The 22,947-nt window shown below is 39.6% G+C and overlaps 1 protein-coding gene across 1 annotated transcript in view; it reads right to left on the bottom strand.

Annotated features, from left to right (window-relative positions):
- Positions 1-22,947, bottom strand: part of MAN1A2 (mannosidase alpha class 1A member 2) — a 155,008-nt gene that overhangs the window by 10,262 nt on the left and 121,799 nt on the right. Inside the window, exons 9-11 of the mRNA XM_026104860.2 lie at positions 21,856-21,971; positions 14,966-15,185; positions 6,406-6,578 (exon numbers count right to left, since the gene is read on the bottom strand). Coding sequence (XP_025960645.1) covers positions 6,406-6,578; positions 14,966-15,185; positions 21,856-21,971 — 509 coding nt within the window. The remainder of the gene's footprint in view (positions 1-6,405; positions 6,579-14,965; positions 15,186-21,855; positions 21,972-22,947) is intronic.

The following is a 22,947-nucleotide window of genomic DNA, read 5'->3' as shown; positions in this document are numbered from 1 at the left end:
ATGATTGCGATCTTTAAAAAAGCAAGAGGGGAACCTGGCAAAAGCATGTTACTGAAATGCCTGTGGCTCTGGAGCCTGAGCTGATGCCAAGAAAGGTACTGTATTTCTTGGTAAAGTCTAATTCTCTATTTCCTTATCTCAAGTAGAGCTTTCTCCAAGTTTGGATGGAAACACTCCCTTTTTTGCTGAAACTGAAGTCTAGAAGAAGGAAGAGTCTGGATGAAATCTTCTCAGATCTGATTACAGGTGCAGGCTAGGGGTACACTAGGACTGTCCACGTTTTGGGATTTGGGTTGATCTGATTTTCTCCAAAGTCTGGAAAAGTGTATCTGACCCATTCTGTCCAACAGTATTTCTAGCATACAGAATCTGGCCCTGCAGATTCTGGTCAGCTACTCAGCACCCCTCACACTGTGTGCCAAAGCCCAGCCAGGAGAACTCTGCTAGTGATTGTGGCCAGATGAAAAAAAGGAACATACATTACCACTGTTAGGAGATTGCCTCTTTTTCTCCTCAAAAATTTACCTCCTTAGTCAGTCAATTAACCTCTTTTATTCTGGAGACTGCAGATGATGTATAGCACTGAGATGCTGCTCCATGCTAGAGGTTTCAGGCTCAGATAACTGAAAGGTGCAACACAGGTGAAGCTAGTAGCCCTAGAACTCTTAAGACAGAAAGTGCGCGATTTGCATTGACCTTTTCTTTTCATTGTAATTACTGATTAGTCTTGTATCTTCAGAAATTTCTCCTTGGGGAGACAGACTCAGGCTAGACCGGAGTTCAAGACAGGCAGAGGATTTATCCTAATTGATCAGAGATCTAGACACTCCATGTGGCAATGAACTGTAGAGGAAAAATCCCACTGAGAGATTGCTGTATACCTATTCATGCAAGTACGGATAAATAAATATGCCCTTGTTTCAGAGTTGTACAGAATTTTAGACACTGTCTGAAAAGTTTAGTGCTGTAGACAAGCTACTTAAAAGGAGTTTGAAACTTAAAGCATTTTATCTGCACACAGATGTTCAAAATACTTGACGCAGAGGCATTTGATTCACCACCTGGCAACTCTTTAAACTCAAGCGCTCAATACTTCTTTCCCTGACCAAATGATGCTCCTTTTTATTGTACAACAGAATACAGGAAGTCCTAGAGGACTGGAAAGGGATTAAGGCAGTATTAATATTAAGAAGCACTGGCAGGCTGACTGGACAATTTTAGGCTGGCATGCCTGATATCAGTCCCACACAGTTATGAAAACATTTACATGGAAAAAGAATATAAAAGAAGATAATTTACACCAAGCAGCATGGTTTCACAGGAAATAAAACTTGTTAGCAAGCTTGATTTCATTCTTTGAGAAGACATACAAATTGGTAGATAAAGATAACTGCAGAGATATAATAAACTTAAAAGTTACTGAAGCAATTGACACAGTACCATAAGACATTCTGATAAGAAAAAAACAGCAGTATACCACATCAATATCATTATTTCAATTTAAAACTGCCTGACAGTGCTCTAAAAAGGAGCTGGCAATGTAAAACCATCACTGAATATGGCTGCTTCTCACAGAGATCCACAAGGAGTGGTCCTAAGCCCTATATGATCCAAAGTTTTATCAACTACTGCAATGATGTGCACAAAAATGACACAAAATCAGGTGAACAGATAATCACACCAATCAGGGTGATCTGGTGGTAACTGAGGCCCAGACAAAATGACTTTCATATAGCCAGGTACAAAATCCTAAATCTACGAATAAAGGATGTGTAACTACAGAGCAAGATTAGCCTGGAAAGTAGAGGCACTTAAAAATTCAGTGGCCACAATAGACAACTCAGTATGAGTTCCTACTAGAATGCTGGTACACACATAGGGATAGTGAACAGTAGCAGGGATATAGTTTTACTTTTGCACAGGGCTGTGGGAAAAGTCAAACCTGGAATGCACCATTCTAGAAATTATTTTTCAAAAAGGACGATGAAGAACTGAAGTGGGTGCAGACATTTGCAGAAAATGCTTTACAGTGGGAGACATAGTACCATTTGCTTAGCATCTTAAAAAGACTGAGTTTTAAGTTCATTACAATCTACAAAATCACTTTGGGAAGAAAACATGGGGTAATAAAAGACATTTTAATCTGATATAGAAAGTCACAGCAAAAGAGTGGTTGACAGCTGAAACTAGACAAATTCAAATGGGAAATAAAGCACACGTTTTTAACAGTGCTGGTAATCACAGAATCACAGAATATTTGGTGTTGGAAGGGACCTCTGGAGGGACCTCAAGCAGGATCAGCTACAGCAGGGTGCCCCAGACTGTGTCCAGTTGGGTTTTGAATATCTCCCAGGATGGAGACTCTACAACCTCTCTGGGCACCCTGTACCAGTGTTCGACCACCCTCACAATGAAGAATTATTTTCTTATGTTCAGATGGAATTTGTTGTGTTTCAATTTGTGCCCATTGCCTCTTGTCCTGTCGCTGGGCACCACTAAGAAGAGTCTGGCTCCATTTTCTTTACACCCTTGCAGGGTTTATAAACATTGATAAGGTCCCCCAAGCCTTCTCTTCTCCAGGCTGAACAGTCCCAGCTCTCTCAAGCCACTTTTCATTATGAGAACTGTTCCAGTCCCTTAATCATCTTTGTGGCCTTTTGCTGGACTCAATCCAGCAGGTTCATGTCTTTCTTGTATTGGAGAGCCCAGAACTGGACGCGGTACTCCAGATGTGTTGTCACCAGTGCTGAGTAGAGGGGAAGGGTCCCCTCTGTCGACCTGCTGGCAATGCTCATCCTAATGCAACCCAGGATCCTGGTGACCTTCTTTGCCACATAGGCACATTGCTGGCCCATGTTTAACTTGTCCACCAGAATCCCCAGGTCCTTCTCTGCAAAGCTACTCTTGAGCTGGTTGGCCCTCAGCCTGTACCAGTGCATGGGGTTATTCCTCTCCAGGTGTATAATTTTGCACTTCTCTTTGTTGAACTTCATGAGGTGCCCCGCTGCCCACTTCTCAAATCTGTCAAGCGCCTTCTGAATAGCAGCGCAACCATCTGGTGCATCAGCCAGTCCTCACAGTTTTGTCTCATCAGCAAACTTGCTGAAAGTGCCCATCTGCCACATCATCCAGGTCATTAATGAAGATGTTAAACAGTATGAGCTGCAGTAGCACCTCTGGGGAACACCACTTCCCATTTGACTGGCTTCCCATTGGATTTTGTGCTGTTGATCACAACCCTCTGAGCCCAGTAGTTCAGCCAGTTTTCAGGCCACCTCACTAACCACTTAATCTAGCCCACACTTCATCAGCTTGTCTGTGAGAGTGGCACAAGAAACAAGTGTCAAAAACCTCACTAAAGTCAAGGCATATGACATTTACTGTTCTACCCTCACCCACCAAGCCAGTCATCCCATCGTAAAAGGCTACTGGGTTGGTTAAGCACAATTTCCCTTTCATAAATCCATGCTGACTTCTCCCAAGCACCTTCCTGTGCTTCGTATGTCTCAAAACAGTATCCAGGATTAGTTGCTCCATCACCTCCACAGGGATCGAGGGGTGGCTGACTGGCCTGTAGTTCCCTGGATCCTTCTTCTTGTCCTTCTTGAAGATAGGGGTGACATTTGCTCCCTTCCAGTCCCCCTGGAATCTCTCCTGATCACCATCACCTTTTGAAAATAATCAGGAGTGGCCTTGCAGTGACATTGGCCAGCTCCCCCAGCACTGTCAGGTCCCACAGACTTGTGTATGTACAATTTAAGTGATCCTCCTCTACCATGGGTAAGTTTTTATGGCTCCAGACTTCCCCAGTGGTCTCGGGGGCCCAGGATGCCTGAGGGCTGCTCCTACCAGTAGAGACTGAGGCAAAGAAGGCGCTTTCTTTCTCTTTTGTCACCAGGATCCCTGCCCCATTTAGCAGCAGGCCCACATTTTCCCTAGCCTTCCTCTGGCTGCTTATGCACTTATAGCAGACTTTCTTGTTGCCTTTCACATTCCTTGCCAGTTTCAACTGGTAGCCTTTAGCTCTCCTAACCTCATCCCTGCATGCTCGGAGGGTGCCTCTATATTCCTCCTGGACCACCTGTCCCTGCTTCCACCTCTTGTATACTTCCTCTGTGTTATGTCTGAATTCAGTCAGGAGCTTCTTGTTCATCTGTGCAGGCCTCCTGCCATCTTTGCTTAACTTCCTGCCTGTTGGGATGAACTATTCTTGAGCTTGGAACAGGTGATCCTTGAACATAAATCAATTAAATAATGAACAAACTACCAAAATAAATGGGTATGCTGGATAAAGAAGCTCTTTATTGAGGAAACATGTAGAAAAAGCACGCTGTAAAGACAGAGAGGGTTAAGAACATGGGCTGTTTGATTTACACTACTCCCATGGAGATTGATGATAGGATAAAATAAAACAAAATCCTACCCACGTACAAGGAAAACTGGGAGTTGGGGGGAGGCGTTTGGTTTGAAAGCATTAATGGGGACCAAGATATAAAGGCAGGTGGAGAAAACTGAACAAAATGCAATTCAAAAACATACTTTCCAGTATAATTAAGAAACAGATCCTGGCCTGAAAAACTTACATTTGTCTATTCTTTAACCTAGTACAAAGGTCCCTAATCTCAACTTGGATCATCTAGCAAGAGTTTCTGACAAGAGCTGGTATTAGATTAGCAAGCATTTGTAGCACACATGGTGGCAAATAATGGTTACTAAATCCACTACTTTTCATATTTGATGTTTTCAAGATGGCAATAATGGATTCTGGAATACAACTGTAAGAGAGGGGGGACCTCTCTGCAAAATAACAATTCATTGGTTAAAAAAAAACTTGTACGGTCTACAAGGCAAAACCTTAACCAAGACTAAGACACCATCTTATAACATTTGGATTTTTCTACACAATTGTAACTGCCCTATGGAAAGGGTAGATGAGATGAGCTAAATGTTCTCAACTTGGAACAGGAAGCCTGCCTTAATTATCTTCACTGTGATCAATACGGATCTCTCAACAGATCTCTTCCGGCTCCAATACTTTTTCTGAGTCTCTTGCCTGTGGAGCTAAACAGAAAACCCTGGTTTTGGCCTGCAAAATAAAGTTCCTCCAAGCTCTCGTCCTCCTCTTCCCTTGTTCTTTCCTCATCTCATTTGCCTGGCTGTAGTCAAAAAATTTCATTAGTGTCTTGTTCTCTTTAATGCTTATTCTCAACTCTGAAAGTGCTTTGAATAGCATTGTGAAAAAATGCTAGATCTACAGCAGGGAAGTGGATGAACTGCAGCAGTCCTTTGGCCACTCAGATCGTGAAGAGGACCACAAAACTGCTTGGCCCGCAAATTAGTTTTGCATGACCTTAGTATAGACCAGCAGGTGGCAGCAGTGAGGTGAGACCACAAAAGGTTCACAGTTCAGCCCTAGGAAGCATTTAAAATGGGAAATCTTTCTGGGATTACATATAATTACAATTGGAATAGTATATTGTCATGTGGAAATGAAGCCTAATAATTCACATGGCCTATAATCTATAACTATCAGGCAAAGGAGCTATCCATCTGTGTACAAAGGATGAATGAAGGCCAAGATCACAGATCTGTGTTAAGAGTCTAAAATGAATCGGGGCTTCTGTAGACCAGTACAAGCATTTCCACCAAGAAAAACTCAAGAGTATTTTTACACTCAGGAATTTGATTCAAATATATAACAACCAGATATAAACCCACCAGTGCAACTATACAGGAGGGCAACAACCTCTAAAATGTCCTAGCAACAATTTTTTAATTCTGCCCTACGTGCCATTATTTATTTACTTCCCTTTACACCTTTTATGGTCTAATTCCTAGGATGCTACATTTTTTCATTAGAATTGAGTAAACTGAGTCTAAACCGACTGGCAAACTTTTCCTTCCAGTGAGACCACTAGGATAAGCAAAAGCAAGCAGACCAACGCACATAAGTGTATGCTGTCCTGTCTTACAAACTGAGACCAGTTGTCTCACTAATTGTGTTTCAACAGCAAACAAAGTGAAAACCTAATGGCAGGGTCTTTAACCTACACTGAGTGCTAAAAAACATGCTTAACCAAAAGTTATTTATAATTCCCTTTCATTTCCCAGGATAAGTTACCTCTCTTGGGGGCTGTGGACTACTGATTACAGTAGAAGCCATGACTAGTGGCCATTTCCAGGCCTGAACTCATCAGCTGTATAATACTGAACACATCACTGATCTGTGCATCTGTTTCAGCAGTTGCAAAACAGGAATAAGAGCCCTCAACCCCATCCACACCCTAGTTTACAGGGCTGATGAAAATCAATTATTACTTGAAGTGTTTCAGTACCACTGGATGAAATTGGCTACAGAAGGAAAGAAAAACAGAATTAATTTCCTGACGGCTAATCGATAGTTACCTGTGCTGCCTCCCAGCCCCACTGCCTGTACTTGGGATCATGTGTGAATCTCCACATATACCAGTAGGTCTCAATCACCTCTGGTCTTAGGATGTAATACTTTTCATTCTGTCGTACTGCCACCGCTTCTACGCCACCATCAAATTTGAATGCTTCTGGACCCAGCTTTAATGCTGCAGAGGAAAGAAAGACAGAAAAAAAAAAGAGAAAAATTTAATCCTTACAAATTTTTGTAGGAAAGGAAGCTAGGAGGTGAAGGGCTGTTGCACCCTAAGCATGTGAAGAAAGCAGAAACTAGCTTTTCTTTAAACTATTTCATAAATATTCCCTGTTGTTGAGGCTTGTAATTTTTCTTAGGCATAATTAATTCAATTCCTGTGAGAAAACGACCTATATTGCCAGGAATATAGTAATCCTCTTGAAAACTAATGAAATACTAAGAATACAACACATTAATTTTATTGTATAATTGAATGTATTAAAGTGACTGACATTAGTTCCTTATATGAGTAAAAAGAAAAAAAAAACCCAAAACCAGCTGCACCCAACCCCTTACTTTGGCAGAGAATTTCTAAGGGGTTGAACTTTCAAGCTGTGCCTAAGCTTTGAAAAGTATCAAACAGATTAATCATGTAATTCCTATGGGCTAGAGGCTCAGATTAACTATGGTCTCATGAGTCTGAAAGGGGAACCTTAGAATATTACAATTAAAAATATGAGCACCACCTACTGTGTGCCCCAGCAGAAAACCTCCAAAAAAGCTCCTTTCTCTTTTTGTTCCAAGGGACAGTGGTTCTGTACATAAACAGAGAAACATAAAAAACTATGCTTCAGCTGCACACTTAGTAAGAAAAACTCTATCAGGAAATGTCTATGATGTGTATTTAAAATTGGGTTATTTTACCTGTTCTACTGAAAATATTTACAAATCTTACTGCAAAATCAATGAGATCAGATTAAGAGTTCCACCTATCCAAAACTGAGAACATAAGAATGGCCATAATGGGCCAAGTGGAAGTTCTGTCTAGTCCAGTATCATTTCTCCAACAGTGGTCAAAATTAGATGTTTAGGGAAGAGTAAGAACAGGATAAGCATCTATGACACCTTTCCAGCTCCTCCGCCAGTCTCCTATTTTCAGCTCAAGCGTTCTCCAAAACTAGATGCATGTTTTTATATGGTCAGTAATTCTTAATAGATTTCTTTTCCAAGTACTTATTTGGCATTCCCATAAACCCGTGCAAACCTTAGGCATCCAAAATATCCGCTGGTAAACAGTTCCACATCTCTACTACCTCTTCCGTGTAGAACAAATTTTTTTGTTACTTTCTGTTTTCAACTTGGTTCCAACTAGACTAGTCTCTAGTTCTTACTCACCCTCCCCAATCCCTTTATGACTTTGCAAACCTCTTTTGTACCCTACCTAAATCAACCTTTTTCCAGACTGAAGAACACCAGCCAACTCAGTTGTTCCTTGAATGGAAGCTGTTCCTTATCTTTAAGGTCTTTCTCTGCAGCTCTTGTAATTTGCTATATCCTTTTTGAAATATGAGGACCAACCCGAACATAGCCTTGAAGGTGTGGGTAAGCCATGGATTAATGCAGTGACATAATCATGCCTTCTATTTTGTTCTCTCCCCCCTTCTTTTCTCTGACTGCTACTGAGCTGATATTTTCACAATCTCAAGAGCTCTTTCCTCAGTTGTAATGGTCAGTTAAGAGCTCATCATTTTATATGTGAGGTTAGGAATATTTTTTTCCCAGGTGCCTCACTTTACATTTAACTACACTGAATTTAATTTCACTGAATTTGCTAACTTATTGCTCAATTACTCCACCTCATAAGGTCCTTCCTCAATTTTTCAGCTTTCTTTCATCTTCACTACCCTGAATAGTCTTTTTTTCATTACTTTCGTCAGCAGCACACTTACCTCCCTGTTCATGCCCTCTTCCTGGTCATTTAGGAATATACTAAACAGATATACCAGATCAGCACTGGTTAACCATCCTCCATTGCAAGAGCTGACTATCTATCCCTACCCTATTTGTTATACTACAATCATTTTTTTTTAATCTATGCAAGTACTTGCTTCATATGCTGTAGCTGCTTAATTCCCTTAAAAGTCTGACAAAGAACTTCTGAAAAAGCCTTCTGGAGATCAAGTAAACCATGTCAGTTGGATCACCCTTATCCACCAAAATAGCTGGATTTCAGGCAGTTCTAGTGATGCACCACATACAGAAACTGCTGCTCCTTTTGCTTTGAAGCATGCTGGTGCATTAAATCTTTAACTATTTGTATCTACTTCTAATGTTATTGGGCACACCAAGAAATTACACCATGGCTCAGCCAGAGGATGGGTGAGCCCTGCAGCATGACAATCTCACTGAATTTTTATCTGAAACCAGGGACGCAAAATTAATCACAGTACATCATTATTACAGAGATGGTCAAGCTAACTCATATAACACTTGAGGAAGAGACCCTCCAAAATATTTTTGTTTGAGGCTCCCTAAACCATTCCATCAATGTACAAGGTCATTTTACACTTACTAGGAAAACAAGTAATTGTTCCTATCATCTGTGCCCATTTAGCTGCTTACTGTGAGTCTTGGGACAGAGACAACATCTACTCATACCTTGACGATGTCTCAGCTGAAACCTTATTGATCTCATTATTCTGCATTGGGATTGTCACATGTATAAAAACAGCTAACATTGTACCCAGATTCTGATGACAATTCTTGTCAAAAGCTTTAAAGATGTGCAAGAAACTGCTATCATAAAATAATTTGCCTGTGGATGATACTTATTTTACATACTATCACCTAATCGCTGGAAAAATTCTTATGTATAAGGGTTGGTATATTTTACTAAGAATCCTATGTGCTGCAAATCAGCACATTCTGCCATCTATACAGATAATTATTCTTATTAATTTAGCTTCTATGATACCTATGATAGCCAATTCTTCAGATTGATTTATTAGCGGTATTTCTATTCTTTCAATTTCATTAAGCGTCTTTTTTTCATTACCATTCATGGATTTCACATTACCTTTTACTTTATGCCTTTGCCATGTTTCTCACTGGTGCACATTAAGCATATAAAACAAAAAACTAGTATCCCAAGAACTAGAATAGTCCGAGATGTGCAATCTACACATGAGTTTAAACTTTGAGAAACCTCGCACTGTAAGTACACAAACCTAGAATCTTTTAGCCTTACCAGTGCCCACTGACAGCATTATGACTTCTTGTGCTGTGCCAGTACTTGTGCATGCAGATCAGAGCACGCCCCATATCTTCAGTTCCCTCAATCTTCTCTCCAAATTGACAGTATGCTGGACTACAGAGAAATCTCAAAATCCTCTGTCATAGGATTGGAGCCTTAGGATAACTCCAGCAATGATCTAATCAGTAAGTTACAGTACAGAAAAAAGCAATGCAGAAAGGAAGCAGTAGTGTATGGAAATCACACATCACAAGAGTTTTCTGGTTACAGGTGAGCTGTCTGTCTGACAGTCAACATGCCCATTCAGACCCTGGGTGATTCCAAATGGTGCCACGTGCATTCACAGTCACCTGGAAAGGGGAAGAGCCTTGGGGTCTCATGCCAATCAGTTCAATGGAACCAGAGCCCCCTTGCTCAGGCAGCTAGATCAGAATCATGCCTGCACTCTCTGCCTTCACCTTCCCCCGAATACCAGCTTCTTACAATCAGCAGATGAGGAAAGCATCCCACAGGGAATCCAAGGCTGTTCTCCTCCTTGAAAAGAATCTATGGGCATTTCCACAGATGTGAAATCCTGAGCTTCTCAGGATATCCCCAGCCACTTCTCCAACCTACAACTCAAGAGTCTGAAGTCATCTCTCAAAAATTCCTGGAGAATGTTGATATGAATCAGATGATTGATAACGTGGTTTCAGACTGACTGTGTCCCTGCATAAGCCTCTTATTGATTACATGGCAGTGATGCTAATTGTCACTGAGACATAATGTCTATGGAAACACAGCGAAATGTGCCACTTCTCAGACCTAATCAACCACTGCTGAGCAGACAGCATCATGAAAGAGAAAATGACTAGCAAGTATTGAGAAAATGCTATTTAGTGGGAAAGGGGATAGAAAGGATGTAGCAGTATCTAGAGGGATTAAGGTAAAACTTTTAACAAGCTATGTAGGTGGTGGCTGTCATGTAGACAGACCAGCTTATATTTGGACCATGAGACTTGGACCATTTGAGAAAACGACGTGCATAGGACAGCCAAGCCTCAGCAAAACCAGATGTACCTCTCAAAGGGTAAGTCTGGAAGTGATTTCAGATTTGCTCCCAGCAAGTTGTAGGGTGTGGACTTAGTTTAACTGTCCACAGTTAAAGAGGCCGGAACTAACCCAAAGGGAATGATTAACTTGCTTATGTATGAACATATATAGGCCCTGTAAGTCCAAAATGGGTTATCACCCTTTTTCTGCATCTGCCCCTTCGAAAAAAATTTACATCTTAATGCTGATTGGTCCTGACTAAGGCAGCAGCAACTCCTAATGATAATGGTGCTGGGTAATGAAGAAAAATTGAGTCCTGTAGGCTGAGACAGAGTATCTTTGCTTGGTCGGCAAGACATGCAGGTGCAGAAGGCTGTGGCCTCTCTAAGGTAGCCTCACAGATCTGAGGCTGGCCTCATTCATAGGTTGGGAGGCTTGGCATGGGGTCGCCCCAGCAACAAACCTTGCAAAAGGTGATGGCTTTAACTTGTGCCACGCTTTCAAACAGGTTGAGAAACGTCCTAAAATCTTCAGTAAGCCCCAAGGAGACACTATAAGCATTCAAAGAGCCCACAAGGACATACTGATACACATTCCAGGGGATGGAGGAATACCCCAAATATGAGGAGAAAGCGGTTGTTCCAATGATGCCAACACTATAGCAAGTAAAGTCAGTTTACAACATCACTGTGCAAATCTGTGACCATGTGGCAACTTTTGCTCGTTAAATGGAAAAATGGCTGGTTTTGCTAATATGGAAGGAAAGGACAGGGCAATGTAGGACATTTTTTCACCAGTAAAGAGGTTAAAAAAAAAAAGAAGAAGAAGAAGGGGGTGTCTTTTTACCTGCAGTGATGGTCCTCAATCCTTCCCAAATAATTTGTGGCAAAATCCATACCTTTTCTTCATGAGTCTGGGGACCCTAAAACAAGTGCTTGAGTTGGGGAGCACGTTGGAAGATGCTTAGGAGCACTATGACCCAGTTAAACTTCTGGGAGATTCCTGCAGTACGCTCTGCTCTTCCACCTGTCACAGTTGGGGGAGGAGGGTCTAACTGCCTGCTGGGACAACAACTCCTAAACATCATGAAGATCCACAGCTGAGAAAACAAACTGGATGGCAACAGAATGCTTGACATCAAGGGACAGACCAGGGAGGAGACAAGGATTCGTATAACTGTCTGTCCCATCTCAAGGGTCTTAGAGGCCATCAGTAGAAGCAATGACATCCAAGGGACCACAGAGATGGTCTTAGAACTGACAACAGTCTAGGCAATCATATTTCAACAGATGACTTCTTGCACCGATTGTGGTAACAGCAGTCCCAAAGGTAAGTAAACAAAGGAAAGAGGCAAGCAGACAAGAACAAGTGAAAGAACTATATTCGCTTGATAAAATAAGTAAAGTCTTGTTTTGCTGAAGAAATCTGAAGCCACCACAAATGCTCTGCCGCATATAGGGTGACTGAGTTTGCCTACAGACATAGGATTGTGTATGAGAGGGGGAAGAGCCTGAGCAGATGCTGTTACTGCTTTTAAAAAAATTAATATATAAAAAGCCTCAAGCCACAAGTGTCATGGCATAAAATCACCTAAATGCTAAACAGATGAGTGGATTGTCACTGCAAGACAAGAGCATTTTACTGGTACACTGGTAAAATATGCCCAGAGCAAAGTTACTCCAGTGGAATGCATCTGAAATAACACTATCCAGAAATCCTGCCCATAAAATTGTTAGTTTCTGATTGCAAGAACTTGGCCCACTGGAAAGCAAGATTTAAAACCAGAATTTCAGGAGATGTTATTCCATGATATATATGATAATGTTGTTCTAAGGAGAAATAGTAGCAAATCCAGTATTTAGTTTGCCTGATGCTTTGAGTAATAAAGAATTCTTTTTTTCTTTTTTTCTTTTTTTTTGAAACAGGCTTTCATACCTCCAATATTTGCAATGAGTTGCCGATATTTGGCAATATAATGCCCTTATTTTCCAGAAATGTTTTTGTTCTGTGAAATACCATTTTGATTTTGCTGAGACTCTACCTGTTAAAATAGCAATTTCTTCTTTTCTCATGTTCAGCCCTTAAGGAAATGTAGGTTGCTTCATAAAGTAGTAATTTGACACTAAAATATTATAAGACTGTACTAGTATTTATTATGAATAACCCCTGAAAGACCAGGGAAAAGAGATGTGATTGTTCTACCTGAAGAGAGCTCTCTATTCCGAACACACAGCCTAAGCATCTTGCTGTCTCCCCTGGGGACACCATGCAGGGCAAGAGTTCTCCCAACTTTATAGGAGAATGAGAAGACCAGGCTCTCCCCTTTTGCTGACTGAAACATAAATCTAGCAGCTGAACCAGGACGACTATCTGCTCCTGGAACAGAGCCTTTTTCTGCAGTCAGCTAGTTCTCTCGCTTAAGCATAAAACTCTGCATCAAATCCTGCTGCTAATGCATAATGAGGAGGTTGATATTTTGCCCATTTATTTTCTTTGAAAAATCAGCCCAGACCAAAAAAAAAAGAATCCCCAAATCCACATTACTGAGATTACACGACGGAAGAAAAGAAAACTAGAACATTCCCAATTTAGAACTGTCTGTACAACTTCCAGTCTGTTTCTGGCACGTGTGTGTTATTATACAGTTATTAAATTTGTAATCAAAACTTTTATCCCCCTGGCTTTTGACTTATCTAGGGTACAGAATAAACACCTAAAGGAATAAAATTAGGGCAGCATAAACAACAGTAAATCTAGTATTTCTTAAGTGTCTGAACTAAAAGTTTTAATGCAGTTTTTCACAATGCAACAATAGTTGTAGTATTATTTCCTATCTTTTTCCTAAAGCATCCTAATATTATTTTTCCTCCCTTTTTTATGCTGTTGCTACACAGATGAAAGTATCCCTCCTAGACCATCAAGCCTAATTCTTTAAAATTACATGCAGTGTTACACTGGTACTATGCAATCCTTGCATAAACACATGAATCCTTATCTTAAAACTACTTTGAGTTTTAGCTCTCACTACCTCTACTAGAAAGTTATTTCAGAAGCTCACTTTTCTGATGGCTGCACAAAGCCATTTCCAATTTCCAACCTACAGGTATTCACAGCTAGCTTACAAATTCTTGCTCTTGGTACAACTTTGTTGTTTATTATCTTAAAATAGCCTATTTCTTCTTCAGTGTCTTTACCCCCTGATATGAACAGCAAATTTATCCCCATCTTGGGCATTATTCTTCTAGTCTGAGCAGGCCAATCTCTCTTCGTTTCTCACTATAAAATAAAAGCTCTATTACTTTAATCATTCTCTTGGTCCTCCTCTGCATTCATTCTGCTTGGAATTCAGATTAGCACACAGCATCCTGGATGACAAATTATACATGTCTTCTATGGTAGCGTTAATATTCTCTTATCTCTATTGAAAATTCCCAGCTGATACAGATCAGGACTGCACTGGCATTTTTCAAAGCCATATCAAATTGCCTCATCATTCCATGAGCAAAGAGTATTCTCAGATCTTTTTCCTCTTCTGTTTTCCAACTCATGAACTTCCAGTTTAGAGAAAAGGCTCTCGCCTTTTTTCTGGTAAAATCATTATTTCTGATGGTCTAATCCTCAAGATCTTCCTGCTTACTATTCTGAGAGTCATATGATTTAACAGTGCCTTCTGACTTTGTGGCCACAGTAAATGTAATCAGCACACTCTCACTTTATGTATCAAGGTCACTAGTAAAGACTTAAAATAAGCCTGGTCCAGAAGACTGTGCACTTGAGATACTTGCAGCCCAACAGTAAAGCCCGACATTGCCTCCTCATTAATCAGGTCTTTGACCAACTCACAATTCACATACTAATTTCTGTTCTCTCTAGTTTAATTGCACATTGTACTCACCCAGAATGTACTACTACTAAAAACAGTACAAATTAAATTTACAAATTTCTCATGCTGCATAACTGTAAGAACAGTATATTTGAAATGAAAAACTGCCCTCTGTATCTGGGAGGACAAGAGCACCCACACATTCCTCCCCTTCCTGCACCCACACAGCATATCTCAGCTGACTAATGCAAAGATAGGGATAAACACCAGGGAAGGAACTACATAAAGTCTAGTTCTTCATTTACTCACCGTAATGTAAATCAGAAGTGAATACTTGGAAGCGAGGAAAATTATGCTCATATAAAAACAGTGCAGGGGAGACAAGAAATAGGTCCATAACAAACCTTTTAAATAATTCCACCGATTTCTGTATTTCAACTATTGAAATAACCAGATTAGCAAAGTATCTTACTTGTCCTGTCATATGATTCATGACACGTATGTGCAATTTCAGCTCCAAGTTGCAAATAATGTCCAGCTTTATCATCTCTGGAACCATCTGCTCCAAGGGCAAACATTCCCCCTGCAAAACAGGTCAAATGGCCCATCTTTCTTTCAAGGTGCCCATTCTTCCATTCCCCAATGAAAGTCAGTCCTCCATTGGACTTTCTGATGAGATGCTTTTCTATGGCCTACAAGAAGATTGAGAGAACTTTCAAATAGTGTTTGAAACATAAATCTTACCTGTTAACTCTTCTTCAAAGAGTAAAATACTGTTTTCAAAAGAAAAAGAAGCTTTTCTTCTCTCAAATTCACTTCTGAGCAGCACAGGAACAACAGCTACATGAAAATAATTTTAACGCACCCAAAAAAATACCATAACTGCTACACTACGCTAATGAGATCTTTTATATGAAAGTCACAACATAGATAACATTGCAGTTTTAGCTAAGAAGTCAGCCATAAAGCACATATGGTAAGGCTTAAATAGCTGTTTGTCTGCATGTTAACTCTGAGAAGTATTTATTTATTCTACAGTATTAATTCTGCATATTCCGAAAATATACCCATGCTGGATACTTCTGGTCAGCAACATATGTTAAGGCAGCACCTGTATGCTCAGTCAGTCTTTAGCAGAGTGAGACAGAAATGCTCCAGCCTCCTTCTAGCTTCCTCCCCCAGCAGCTTTATGATTATACACTGTCAAAGGAGGGCTAACAGTCAGAGCAAGTGTGTACAAAAAGCACAAGCTACTTTTTCTTTGCACATTTGTATCAATATATACTGTTGCTTGTGATGCATAACTGGTATTCTTCTGGTAGTGGGAAGGAGAGCAGCTGACCTATCTTTCCAAAGTTTGCAAATCACATGAAGAAAGCACATTTACTTTAGCCTCTTCCAGAGAGGATCACAACCTCCTCCAATCTATCGCAGTACTATCTTTAGCATTAGAGAGTTTCTTCTATTGTGTAACTAGAATCTTTCCTGTTACAGTCTGAGTCCATTATGATTATCATATTTACCACAGAGACATTATTCCCATCTTCTTTCTAGAAATCTTTTTTGTACTTCAGCACATAACTGTTTGAGGGGTTCACACCTTCCTTAAAGTGCAGGACCTATTACTGGTCAGAGTACTCCAACACTGATTAGAATTGAGTATTAAAGTGGGATGACATTTACTACTCTCCTTCGCATGCACATGATCTATTACAGAAGTAAATTACTGCTCCTCTCCATTATTTTTCAGGCACCCATGACAAACTGCACCCCAGAATAGAAGATGCACAGCGGTATTTTGCACTAAACATAGATATATTGAGAACACCCAGTCAGGGAATCTTGCATAACCATAACAGTTATCTGGGATGGGGCAGTCACATCTGTGCATACAGTTGTATCTTTGCTATCTACACAGTTGGCTACAATACAGACTAAAGTAATATGTAAATTAGTCAGTTTGCAACTTATAATTCACATTTAAAAGCAGACAGTGAAATAGTTTTTCCTTCTAAATAAAAAACTGGGGCTGTCTTTTGTCTTCATGGTAATGAAATGGACAAATGAAAGGCTTAGAGCTTTTTTGTGGCAGTAGTGGGTTTTCCAGGTTAATGGTTTTTTTTTTTTTTTTTTAAGCTGGTGCTGTGGTAATATAAGGCTGTTAAGGTAGCTTTATTGAACCCAGCCACATTTGATAACAGGAAAGTTCTCTAATCCAGGTATTGAGATAACATCTGACATCCTTCCCTAGTTTTCTTCAACAGTCTATACCAACTTAATTTTTTTTTGAGCAAACATTATTCTTGGAAGTATAGCTAAAAAAGGCAAAATTCTTTGTATCAGGAGCCTCATCTAGGGAAGATGCTAATAAAAATCGTAATTTGAAATAGTCCGCTGTGTAATTTGCTTTCTGAATAGGTCCCTGACATTAGATACTGCAACGCTTGCAGCAACTTTTCTGAATAGTTGTAACAAGCGGAATTGACACCTCAGCTGTGTAGCCAGGGAAGAGCTTGCAGTCCCTGCAAGGCCAAGGTGAATGTACTGTCTAGAAGCCAATGCAGTGGATTACAGGGAGAAGCCTGCACTGATATCAGTGGGGCCCTGTGCCTTACTTTCACTCCAGACTGTGTCATCATTTGGATGGTAAAATTTCTCTGCCATCCTCTGTTGAGTCTGTGCATGCTGAAGGTAATGACAGGGAATGCTGGTCTGCATTCCTGTTGGGTTCACTTCCTCACTAATACCACTGTTTCGGAAAGTGCTGAAGTTTGCGTTTATTGCAGGATCCACTGAGAAGAGCACAGAGATAACTGATAGACCAGAAACTAAGAAGTCTCTAATAGCTGCTGCAGTGGTTGTGTAACAATCACACACATTGGTATTAAGGCGTGTTACGATATCCTGGCTTTTGCCGCTGGGGAAGTCTGATGTAGTTAACAGTATAAGCCTCATTTGTCCTGAAAGTACCGGTACAGAAGAGACTGGTACTGCTGAAAATTATGCCACTGAAGATGATACTAAAATCTGAAGCATCAGCTTTCTTGATTCAATTATCCTAGACTATAACAGATTTGACATAATGATGATGAGGTTTTTTTATTATATGGTAGATATGACTTGAGTAACCCTTTTTAGAGCAAAGTGTCTTTTATTATAAGGAGCAAAAGGACTTAAAAAGGTTTGGATTATTTATTTACTGGAGCAAGACGTTTTTTGTCTGAAATTTATGTGGAACTCCCTTCCCTTTTGAATTATAGCCTATCTTTCTGCAATTTCATAGCTGTTGAGTATCAAATAGTTGCAGGAACAATTTAATGGGAACAAAATTGCAGTGGTTGGCACTAGTAAATCCTGAAAAAGCCAAATTTATGTACCTCTCCATGAGCTATTCCTTCACTCTGTAGTTTCAGGGTTTGACTGGAGAATACCATCTAGCTGCAGTGCCCCTTTTCTGAACAGAGAACGTATCTTCTGAACTTGAACATCACTGCCTTGTACATGGGGTAGTTTTTGAAATCTGGAAATTAAGTTCTGTCAGCTAGTTAATAATTAAGTACCATCTTAAAAAAGTAGCATAGGAAGCATCCTCAAAAAGAAAACAAACGTAACCCTCTCAAAATACTGTATTATTCAATAACCTACTGCTTGCTAACTGTATAAAAAGGATAGTTAATATTTACAGTAACTAACAGGGAATGGCTGGGCACTGTTGGGAGCACTGCTCCTAGCAGATAAGAAAAAGTCAAGAAGGTTGAAGCAGATCTGACATTTATATCCTGGGCTGGATGCATGGTGCGACCAAGCACTCTAATAGGTACTATAAGGCAATGGCATCTAGCTTGACCGCGAATATATGTACACTGAAGTGGGCACATATACCTAAGTTCTCAAAGAAAACACTCATTTCACATTACTGAAATTAACTGATGGAACAACAGCTTCGATAGTCTGTGAAATGTCAGAAACAAGTCTGAGACATGCAAACAGCATATTCTTCTTTATCTGACCTTCATACTTTCCATGATTCTATGACTCCAAAAAATAGCTTTTTCTGAGCTCTTGCAGCAGTACTTGCTGTGTTGTCATAGTCAAACACACTGCTGAATCTTTCCTCTAGCTATCTAATGCTATGCAATAACAAAGAGTGGGTATAAATTTGTGAATCTGACAGATTAGACTGCTCAGAAATCAATGCAGCAGCCAACAACTTGAGAGGAATAAGCCATGGGAGTCACTTAACCACAAGAATAAAGGAAGCTTCCCTACTTCCAGCTGACATGAGGAGAAGACAAGACACAAAAATAGGTGGCCAGACAGAAGCACAAGAGTTCAGCATGACAACACTTGAGGCAAAGCAAGAGGCCCATCCTCAGTATTAATCACTGCAAAAAATTATCGGCAAGTTTTATACTCAGCTCTTAGCTGCAGCTTTAAGTCTACATACTGGGACATGGAAGAGATGTACTTCATAGCAGATGACTACACTAATGTTACAGGAGCATTCAGAGGTTGTGAATGAAGCATGTGTTTGCATTCTTGTTAACAAAGTACATAGTGGCCTGGCTTATGACATGGGTTGGAAATTAGGACATCTGAAAAACAGATGCTGTCCTCTTCCCTCCTCTTAAAAACTCTAAGGGATGAGATATCACAACCTACTGCAAGACTTGAAAGTGAGAGGGTGGTGGTGGTGGTGGTATCTTCCACTCCTACCCCTGTAAAAGCTACAGGAATGAAGTGTGGATGAACAGATAGCTTTTTTAGATTGGTGTGTGCTGAGAACACTTCCAGTTCTGTGCTATGAGTGGGAAGAAAGTGTATTTTACACCCTTCCCCTTCTGCTTGCATAAATGACACAAAGAGCTTTTGCTCAAAGTTCTCAAAAACAAAGAATAAGAAATGTCAGCAGTAAAGGGAGACCTAAGTTATGAGCAACAGTAAAAGAACAGTAAGGGAATGGCCTTTTAAAAAATATTTTTGGGTTTTAATTGAAAATTTAGAATGCAATTACATATAAGCAAATCTTTCTTACTTATCGGTTTTGCACATATCTTCCAATATCAAGTAGGATCTGGGATAAACACAAACCCTCGTGCAGAAAGACGTTCCAGAACGTGTAAATCAGTACAGCTCATGTAGGCTGAAATGTCCATGGGAGGGTTTAGCTGGGAGAAAGCCAAAGAAGAGACCATCTGATGCTTGCACTCCGGGTCTTACCACATTGAGAATGGGAGCAACTCAGCTCCCCTATCCCTCGTATCCACACAATGTTTTCATCTGGTCCCATTTTAATTTTACTGTGGTTCCATTCAGAGGCAGAGATTTGCCCACCCAAAACGGTTTGCAAGACTAGGCTTACAGGGAAGAGAATGAAAGGGAAAGTTTATATTCTCTAACTTTCAAGTGCTCACAATTTAATAATTAGAATATTTCAACAATAATTACAAAGGATGCTAAACAACAACTGCTATACAAATGTTTTTAAACCCATAGGACCCAATAAATTGCATCCAAGACTATTAAAAGAATCCAACTCACTCTCTGAACTACTGATGTTGACTTCTAGCAAACTCTGGAAAACTAAGGAAGTTCAAAATGACTGTGAAACCACTGATGCTGTAACAGTATTTTAGAAGGGTAATGGAACAGTCAAAATTAAATAAGTGGTTTGAAAAATAAATGTTCGATTGACAAGAGTACTCTGGTATCATTATACCTCTATTAGGAATTTCCTTGTTATTATACTCTAACAAAATATTAGTCCTAAACAAAATCAAGCCAGCACATATGAAGTGGATTAAAAGCTGGCTCACTGAGAGAGTTGAAAATAAAATAAAAAAAAGTGAAAAATCCTCATTCCATGAAGATTCTGCAAAGATATTTTTACTCCGTGCTATGCAGCATTTCTATCAGTGATATGCAAGTAAAAAATGGTAATAAAATTTGCAGATGACACAAAAATTGATGGAACCATAGACAGTGATAAAGAAAAAGTCGGTCCTGTAAAATCATTCAGAACAAGTGATAAAATGGGTTTTACATGAACAATTGTCTTTTAATAGAAATAAGCAGAAGGTCATACATCGAGGAATCAGGAATATAAGTCACAGCAGTTGGAAAGTGATAAATCAAAAAGACCAGAAACCAACTTCAGAGTATAACCAACTGAAAAATAGGTGATAGCATGATGCAAAGGTTAAGAGTGCAAACACAACTCTTGACTGGTTAACTAGGAGAATACTGAGAAGAAATCAGGAGATGACAGATTATAGCATTAACAGAACCATTAGAGAAACAAAGTATCCAATTCTTGTCTCCACACTGAAGACACTGGAAAGAATTTAAGAAGAGCATAAAAAAATAATTCAAAGTCTGAAAGAACTGTTTTATATTGTGACACAAAAGAAAAACACCTATTTATCTTTTGGAAAAGAATGTTAACAGCACATCAGACCTCTGTTAGTAACTATCTACATGATGCCGTTACCTCTTAAAAGCAACAGTTCTTTAATGTGGAAAAGGAAAAAATTCAAGTAGCTGGAAGCCAAAGCTAATCAAAGTCAGGTCAGAAATAAGACCTATTACAGTTTCAAAGCACTATGGTCTAGAAATTTCATTTTCTATATATAGTAAATGCATATTTTGAGAACTCCAAGAACAGGCATTTTGCTTTAGAAGGCTGATACAAACTGCACTAAAATTAAGTTTCAAAAGCTTGTGTTGAGAGAAATATGGGATGCACACAGCATGGAACAAGCTAGGCATCAAATACGTATCTGTGCTTGGACAGGATTACACAATCTGTGCTTTACTGCTGTTGGCACTAGAGTTAACTAGACTAAAACTAGCTTGATTACTCTCCTCATACCTCAAAATCTTAACCGTAGCATAGACATATGGATACAAGAGAGCCTGATGACAGAAGATGCCTGTGTGTGGGGAAACTAAGAAAGCAACAGTTGGGCAGCATAAAACTCAGAACCACCAGAGAAAAGCACCTGCCCAAATGTGGTATAAAACATCTGAATGTGTTAGAAAATAATTTAAAGAATAAAACACTTCAGGATTTCCACTCCTAGAATGATTCTGAACACTGGCTAAAAATGACTTGGTTGTTCTGCACATCTTTTGAGTTTCTACATTATACCATTTTGGACAAGTTGATATTTTTAGTACAATAATCTGCATCACAATAATACTTTTTAAACTACTCAGAGTGAAACTAGTAATACTCATCACTTGATTTCTTAAAACTTACATAATCAAAACAAGTCTTGTGGGTTTTTTTCCCCAATTATCAAAGATGGTTTTTAAGTTCTACTACGTGGAACTTAAATGAACTCAAAGAATTATAATCACCTCAATCGCGTCGTCATACATTTTCCTTGCCTCTGTGTCCATCTTGTCTGACATAAGCCAGGCTTTCAATAAATATTCATAAAAACTGTCTCCCAGTCCGCCCACAGAGGTGTGATCTGCAGAAAAAAAAGAGGGAAAAAAATACTGAAGTTGTTGCATAATAGCACCTTGAAATTATTCAAAATAAATCCTGACATTTTAAAATTACCAATCTTTTAAGCCTGTTCAGTGGGACAAAGCTGTACTGTGTGCCCTCCAAACTTACTTCATATGCTTGGAACCTGTCCTCACAGCAGGCAGGACAATTATCCTGCTGTGCATTTTCATTATTTGTCATTCTGCATTATTTGTACAATAAGGCTGTCCCTCACATCACAAATTTGATTTAAGCTATGCTTTTACTTCATATCACAGAACCTACTTGTTCTGCTGCTGGTTTCTGCTTGTTTTTCTATTTGTTCGTTTTTTAACTAAAACATCAGAACTCAGCACCCAGGATGCAGCTAGGTCACAAGGCTGGATAAACTGCCATGGTTATACAGAATCTAATCTTCCTAGGAGGTTTTTATTTCCAACAGGATAGTCACTTAATAGACTAACAACATTTCCCAAAGTAAATGCTGTTCTTTAAATTCTTGCAGTCAAAAGGGAAACACATATCCTTTGCAGTGCAGAACACAAGCCCTTTTCAGTTCCACTGTGTCTGAGCAGCCACAAAGAGTCATGTGCTGCACTGTAAGGTTGCTTCACTACTAGACTCAGCTCCACGTGAACTAGATCTCCCAATACATAATTTCCTTTTTGGCATGATTTTTTTCTCACAAAGGTTGCCTCTCACAAGTAGTATCATTGTTATTCTGTGCTGACAGACAAGAGAACTACCTATGTTTTCTGTTTGGGTGACTGTCAAACATCCAAAGCCCACTACTGATGGTCTGACACAGTCCTAGAAGCTCCTCTTCCAACTAAAGGTAAGCACTCCCTCAGTATACCCTTCTTTCAAAAAGTAGTGTAGTCTCTGAAACTTGCTGGTTTCTGAGACTTAATAAGTGACTCCAACCACAAAAACACATGAACTTTTCTTTCCCACAT

The sequence above is a fragment of the Dromaius novaehollandiae genome, chromosome 1 (genome assembly GCF_036370855.1).
Source record: "Dromaius novaehollandiae isolate bDroNov1 chromosome 1, bDroNov1.hap1, whole genome shotgun sequence".
Lineage (NCBI taxonomy): Eukaryota > Metazoa > Chordata > Aves > Casuariiformes > Dromaiidae > Dromaius > Dromaius novaehollandiae.
This window is presented reverse-complemented; position numbering and strand designations above follow the sequence as displayed.